Raw genomic sequence first — 7,948 nt, 5'->3', positions numbered from 1 at the left:
AAAAAAACCAAACAAACAAACATACAAACAAAACAGGTAAACAGTATTTAAGCTGGCTTTTTGTGCAACAAAGTTTGCCAGAGAATTTACATTGAATATTGTTTYCAACCTGGTCCTGATATTTAGGTTGTTTGAGTCACTTTTCAACAAGAACAACAAAAAACTATATAAAATCGGTGGAAATAGCCTATCTGCTTGAGGACAAAAGCAAAACAAACAATCGTATAAGAAAGACGTGGATCCAGTGGTGTAAATGTGCAGAGTGGKACCTGTCAGAACTGATTTATCTAACAGCAGCAGCACAGTGTTTGCTGTTTGATGAGGTGGTAAAGTGAAAAAAAAGACGAGTGTTTGAGCACGGTCCAGGGTGAGCAGCTGCAGCCAGGCGATGCTTGGAGAAAGGGGAGGGGCTAATTAGCATTTTTATATAGCGGATGCGTGCATTTCTAATGAGACTCAGGTGCAACGTGACGTCTGAGTCACTTGCAGGCTTAAAGGGATTACTCTCAGACAATAAATCTCCCAAAGATGAACTGGAAATCTAGTTATACTGACGTTAAACGAGTGAGATGAACTGTCTGGCTTTGTTGCATAAATTTATGTGTGAGCACACACACCGTCACTGAAACCAAAAACGGTGGTGCAGGGGACTTGTAGTTATGGAGACTTTTATCAAAGAGGCCACAAACTCACTAAAAGTCCCAATAAACCCTCCCTGATGGCCCCCACTTAGTAATTATCACTAATTAAGCTTTAATTCAAGGAGCAGGAACCTATCATTACACACTGAGGAGAAACAAAGATGAATAAAGAGACACAATGAGGGAGAAAAAAGTAACTTCACAAAGAATTTCTTTAACGATGCCATAAATGGGCTCCCATAAAAGTGTCTGCGAACCCAGTTTTACCCTCAGAACTGGTTTAATTTGATCTGCAGTGAAGAACACATGCAAGGCAGCTTTGAAAACACGTTTTCGGTAGCACTGCAGTGTGAGTTCTGACTGCTGAATTTTATCAAAGAAGCTAAAAGCGAGTTAGTAAAGCTAAAAAAGGAGCTAAAAATTAAAATAGCAAGTGACTTAATAAAAGCATCAAAAGRCTAGCTAGAAATTAAAAGTTTAAAAACCCTTGCTAAAGGCTAAACGTAGCAAAAGGCCAGCTGAAAGATAGAAGCAACACAAGGTTAACTAACGTATTTAAAAGCTACTGAACATAAGGCAGCGCTATTTAACTGGTGGCCAACCTGCAAGTGGCTCCCGTCTGGCCTGCCTGTGAGCCCCCACTTTTTAATTTTTTTACTTAATTGATTGAATGATTGATGATGCCTTTATTGTCATTGTACAGAGCACAATAAAATTACATTTAAGAACACCCATTCAAGAAGACACACACATGACAAAACATGGAGGAACAGGTGATCAGGTCATGTGGCAACCAGCAGGGGTTGGGCTACCTTTAAAAAGAAAAAACGAAAATACCTCAGAAGGTTAGATGAGAAAAAAAAAACAACAACATCATCGTATTATATCAATGAAATATGATACACTGTGGTGTTTATAAAAAAAAACTCTACGAAGCAAGAGCACATTTATTAGCCAGAGGAATAAGTGAGTTTAGAGGGAATGAGTCTGAAGAACCCAGCCTCCCAAAAGAAAAACCCGTAGTTGAATTGTTCATTCTGTGCAGCTCCAGATTGACCTTCAGGGGATCAGATTAGACGGAGTGAGAGGGAGGAGAGGTGGGGGGAGGAGCCATAGTCGACGTAAACACCCCGGAGAAATTATATCCACAGCCTTCAAGGTCACATGTTGGAGGGGTAGACGAATCTGTAATCAGTTGTTTGGGAACAGGGAAAATGTTTTCGGTCAGGCAGACAATAATCATTTTCCATCTGCCCTAATGTCCGCTAGTAAATCTCAAGTTGGCGAATCCAATCAGACAAATAATGTGGACAATTCTGCCGAGCTGAGCTCTCAGCTTCTCCAAGATCAGTTCCATCTCACCAGCAAAGTCCAGGAACCAGTTGGCCCGCAACCCTCAGCAGAACCGCTTGCAGACCGAGTTCCAGCTTGCACAAGGCAAAAGTCTTAGTGCTGAGAGCACGGCAATCCTTCATATTGGTCAGGAAGCCAGGAAATGGCCTGAATAKCCACAGACGCTGTTTTGCAGAACACCAGGAGACCACCAAGCTAATCTGTAGAATCCAGTGATCAGAATCCAAATATATATCCAGAACAGAGCAGAACAGAGGTCCCACCTTTGACATGTCCTCCCATGGAAAAAAAAATGTGTTCCAAAAATTTTTTAAGAGGCCAGCTAACCAAATCCATAAATCTATAATTTTCAGTTTCGGATGAAAACGTAGAGGAGGCTCCAAGTAGCAAAGCAGGGAAGATAAGGGAAGGCAGGAGAGAGGGAAAAGCTTCTTACGAGAGCAGAACAAAAAACAAATAAATAAATTGAATATAAAACTATATTTTAATTAAACGGTACATTTTGAGTTTATGGTTAAATGCAACAAATAAGCAAATTACAAGGTAAACGATAAAAATCCTTGTCAGTTCCCTAAGCTGTTGGCTTTGATTAACTGTGGCTCCCTGAGCAATTTAGTTGAATAGCCCTGACATAAGGCTAAGCTTAATGTAGCAAAAGCTAAAAGTAGGAGAATGGTAGCTAAAAGTAGCAAAAAAAAAAACTAGCTAAAAGTTAAAAATAACAAACGGAACACTAACGGTAAAGCTAAAAGTGACAAAAAGCTATAAGTAGCAGAACAGTAGCTAAAACAGTATAAGAAAACAAAAATAGAGCAAGCATGCTGAAACAGTACTCAGAAATGTTTTGAAATACGGTAATCAAACAGATCTCATCGTAATGCTATGGAGATATTATTTAAAAACAATTGTAATTTTTTTCAAAAGTTTAGAAGTCACAAGGAATAGAAGTGAAAGCACACATGTGAATGAGCTGAATGTCTTGATATAAGAAAAGCAAAAATAGCACAAAGTATCCTGAAGCCTTTATAAAAAATGATGTTAAGAAAAATTTAAAAACAGGCAAACACAATAATCATTGGGAAAAAAATCACCAAGTCTTCCTCAAACTACWTCGAAGCATGTTAAATTACAGTAAAAGTTTACTTTAATCCAGCAGTGGCAGACCTTCAGAAGTATTTACAACATAAACACAACAGTATAAAATATTTTATTTTGACTTGAACATTACAGGATCTAAAGCAGGGGTTCTTAACCTTTTTGACCTCGGGGCCCAATTTGTTGAACATAAAGTGGCACGAGGCCCAGTCAGACATTACCACTGTATGGATCAAAATGATAATTATTATAAATCTTGGTTTAATTTGTATTGCATTTACATCATCATTTTACAACTAAACTAACATAACTAAATTAAATACACTTACAGTTTAAAAGTAAAACTCCTATCAAATAATCACAAGACATGATTATGACAAACATTTTATATTGTAACCTGCCCATAACAATTATTTGAACAAATACAACGGTCAACTCAGACTTATCAGCACATATATATAATATTTAACACAAAATATAACAAAATAGACAATTCAAAAAATAAAATTGTGGGCATAAAATAAATGAATTTAAAATGTTTAATGTAAATGTTTCAAATTAAAAATATGTAAAAATAAATGTGATAAAGTACAAATGAAAATATAGCCTTTTTAAACTTTTGCAACCAGAAGCTGCTCTTCATATTAATGACAAACAATAACAGTAACAACAGCTTTTTGACAACTTTAAATTTTCTTTAAAATACATTCAAAATGTTTAAAAATAAAGTAAAAATAATTTAAAGTGCAAATTAAAATATGGCTGTATCTGCAACTGTATTTGATGTTTTGAACTTTTAAAATATTGCATGATAAAAACAGAAGCTGCACTTCATATTAGTGACAAACTTTGGTGTTTTTTGATGAGTTAGTTTCATTTTTGCCTTCTATTTTTAATTTAAAATATGTTTCCATTCTCAGTATGTATCAAAGGTTCTTCTTCTATGTATTAAAAACATTGTTAAACATCTGAGTGATGCACTACCGCTACTAGTGGTGAGAAAGTGTATTGCATTCAAAATCAATGCGGTCCCACGGCCCTCTGMGGCTCAAAGTTAAAAACTGTTGTTCTCTTGAGGCCCTCAAGGTGGCGCTCGCGGTCGGCCCATAGCTTAAGAATCTCTGATCTAAAGTGTTTTTCAGTCTTCGGGTTCTGAACCAAGTGCAGATAAATAAGATCTGACCACACTCTGTGAGCAGAATTTGACTCTTCAAAATCTCTCCAGCAGCCAAACAAAGTTCTAACAAAAAGGATGGATCAGGTCTTTTTTTGCTSTTTTTTTCCCTCTCCATCTGTTTTAATGCGTCGTCCCCCTCCCGCCTCCTCAGATTCAGCYGTTTCAATTGTTTCCAGACCTGCAGAGCATCTGATATGAATAAGAGCTCAAGTATGACAGGAATGTAGAGAAAACTACTTCCAGGGTTCAAGTGTTTTGACACCATTTTGATGGATAATCTTATGTCAAAATAAACTTTTTTTTCCTCCCTTTTCTTAAACCAGGGATGACTTCAACATCAAGGTGCTTCAGGCTTTCGTGGAGCTGCACGAGTTTGCAGACCTGAACCTCGTCCAAGCGCTACGGTCAGAAAAAGTGACGCCGTGCAAAAGTAAAAATTTGGTCCACCTCAGCGCCGTGGTGCTTAACCCGACACCTCTCTGTTGCAGGCAGTTTCTGTGGAGCTTCAGACTTCCTGGTGAGGCCCAGAAGATTGATCGCATGATGGAGGCGTTTGCCTCGCGCTACTGCCAGTGCAACCCTGGAGTGTTCCAGTCGACAGGTCAGACCCACAGCTGAGACGCTCTAACTGACCTTTGGTGTAAGCTGTCAGACAAGCTCTGTCACCATCTGTCAGGCTTCCACCATGACAAAAACAAAGGTGGAGGAGTGGTATAGGTGCTCTTTGTTTGGGTTTTATTTTTTAGTTGAGCAAAAATGTGGAAGAATCTACAAATAACCCTGGCAGGGAGACAGAAGGACTGTGCTCGACAAATGTCTATTTATTGTCACTTGCTGGTGAAGGTGGTGGTAACGTTGCCTGTTTCTGTCTGTTCTGTTAGCAAAACATCTCATAAACCACTAGATAGGTTTTAAAGAAACACGGGTAAACATAAGGGCTTTTAGGTTATTCGAGACAACCTAGCTTCGTTTGAACAACCAGATCCCACCTCCTGAAGGTCGCYAAGATTTCTGTCATCAGTGAAAATGAAACGTGGAAAAAAACGTGTGTTTTGTTGCGAAAGCCGTTTAACCAATAATGATGCTGTGTTCAAACAGATGGTTCTTCCAACCAATAAAGTAAAAATAACCAATAAAGAGAACCACAGGGAACATTTTACCAGTGTTGTATACTCCTCTTTACTTCAAAAACTTTGTCCTGTTTGCAGAAAAAAGCTCCTAAATGTGTGGTATTGGGTGGCGAAGGGTCAATCCTGTCTGTTTGTTAGTAAAAAAAAATCATATGAACCAGAAGGCAGGTTTTAATGAAACTCTCATATTATTATCAACACGTGCATTAAAAACTGATCTATTTGTGGAGTCACCACATTTCAGGATGGCAGCCACAGCTAATTCACTTTAGGAAACACAAAAATCAGTCAGGTAGTATTACAGATATCAAGTTAATTGTTATGGTAGTCACTGAGAGTTATCCTCACCTACTCTGAGTATATAATATATAACACGTCTCACTGTATCTCACAATATCCGGAAAGATTTTGCATGACGCCATCTGCATGGTTGGATTAAAAGAGGTATAACTTTATTGCCAACTTAAGTTCTAAACTTGCATGAAGGACTACATGTGATATGCATTCCTTCAAATAGTTCAAGGATTTTAATGAAAAATTCAGTATTTGGGCATAACTGTACTCATAATTGTCCAGTCAGTCTTAAGGTTATATTGGTTAATTATTTATTTCAATTATCACATTTTTGAAGTCTAATTGGTGGCATCTAGTTACTCATTTAACCATTTAACCAGTTAAATTTAAATTCTGCAACCTGCTTGTTAATTACCCATTATAATTTATGCTAAATCACACATTTCAGTTACTGTAATTGCTGCAGTTCCAACTCAAATTCTGCTTTAACTACTTTAAATTTAAGCTGTAACTCTGGAAGCTAACTCTGTGGTGCAAGCAGGCCTCGTTTGAMATCACTGTGTTGATGGTGCAGCCCACAAATACTGACACAAACACAGCCTCTAATAGGATGTSAGTGATGTCCTTTTTAAAAACGCATTTCCACCTTTAAGCCCTGAGCGTTTCTGTAACTAAAGCTCAATATGGATTAACCAGATTACAACCCACCACAGATTCCAGTTTACTGAGGCATCAAAGTAAAACAAGACACAACAAAGAGGGGTCATCCATAATTCAGGCAGAGTGAACCTGGCTGAGTGATACATGTTTTTGTGATAAACAAAGCCTGCAGCTACATCTGTCTGTGAATAATTAAAGGGATTTTAGAGACTGACCTTTTGTGTTTAGTGCTGGTGCAGGTGGATGTGGTCCCATAGAGGCGGCATGCTTTTGTAGTGAGCTTTGTGTTAATCGATCACCTGCTGAACAAATGGGTCTGCTAAAACACAGGTGTCAAGGTACAGAGTGATAACGTCCAACCCCCTATTCTGGAAAAGTAAAATACAGAATGCAATGCTGTGCAAATCTCTTAATTCCATATTTTATTCACATGTGAACAAATCAAAAATTTTAAACTAAGTGTGCCTTTTTAAAAACACAGAACAAAAAAATCCCCAATTGGTAGCTTGGCAGTAGGGCCGTCTTCCCAGGGCCAAATTTTATTTAAAATGGTCTGAATCAAAGTCAAAACTGTCAGCAAGAAGTCCAAAGCCTGCCTCTCTGATGGTATATGGGTGCATTAGTGCTTCTGGCATGACACATCTAAAATGGCACCATCAATACAGAAACTATCTACAAGTTTTAGAACATGAGCTCCACATAGCAAGACTATAGATACGAAACCACGACCTGTATCCATTACAACAGCATGACTTCATTAAAGAGTCTGAACTGGCCTGCCTGCAGTCTAGACCGCACTTCAGTTAAAGACATTTAATGCATCACGAATGAAAAATCTGCCAAAGAAGACCCAGGATTTTTGAGCTGCTTGAATCCTACGTCAGACAAGAATGGATCAACATTCCCTTCCAAAACCTCCAGCAGCTGGTTTCCTCGGTTCAGAGATGTTTACAGAACATTGTTAAAAGAATAAGGGATGCTTCACAGTGGTAAAAATGGCCTGTACCACCTTTATTTTAGATTTTCCCATAACAATTAAAATTGCCTTATTTTTTTTCCCTAAAATTTGTACAATTTCTTAGTTTATCGATGTTTCTTGACCAAGCTGTTTGTAGTTTAATGAATTAAATGTGCATATTTCTGCAGYGGGCCCATCTGCATATAGACATGGCATACATATTCATGAGTGTGTGTGTTGGTGTAAGTGTGTGTGTAGGGCAACGCACCAACAAGGGGTTTTGTCCGTGACAGTAATCATGCAGTGAGCTCACAAAGGCACAGCAGGATTGTAGCTCTTTAATTACCACAAACATGAGTAAAAACCAGCTTGTCTCACCCTGCTTAGAAGTTTGTCTTTATCCAGCATCATTTTCTCCACAGTGCTGCTCTGTGTTGTATGTTTTATGGGGAAAGAGGCAGAGAATAGGTAGCTGAGAACCGATGTGTCAGTGTGAGCAGACAGAGGAGAATGAATGATTCGTTTACAAGCAGCCACTGGTCCATGTGAATCCAGGAGCATTAACACACAGCAGGGAGATCATAATCCTGTCTGACACACACACACACACACACACACACACACACACACACACACACAC

At 38.4% G+C, this 7,948-nt stretch overlaps 1 protein-coding gene across 1 annotated transcript in view; it reads left to right on the top strand.

Moving 5' to 3' along the window:
• LOC106531820 (cytohesin-3) overlaps window positions 1-7,948 on the top strand; it is a gene marked incomplete at its 3' end in the record, with an annotated part of 54,613 nt that overhangs the window by 29,888 nt on the left and 16,777 nt on the right. The window contains 2 exon segments of the mRNA XM_014027747.1: window positions 4,590-4,670; window positions 4,755-4,867. Of these exon segments, the coding sequence (XP_013883201.1) occupies window positions 4,590-4,670; window positions 4,755-4,867 (194 nt within the window).

The sequence above is a fragment of the Austrofundulus limnaeus genome, unplaced genomic scaffold (assembly GCF_001266775.1).
Source record: "Austrofundulus limnaeus strain Quisiro unplaced genomic scaffold, Austrofundulus_limnaeus-1.0 Scaffold680, whole genome shotgun sequence".
NCBI lineage: Eukaryota > Metazoa > Chordata > Actinopteri > Cyprinodontiformes > Rivulidae > Austrofundulus > Austrofundulus limnaeus.
This window is presented reverse-complemented; position numbering and strand designations above follow the sequence as displayed.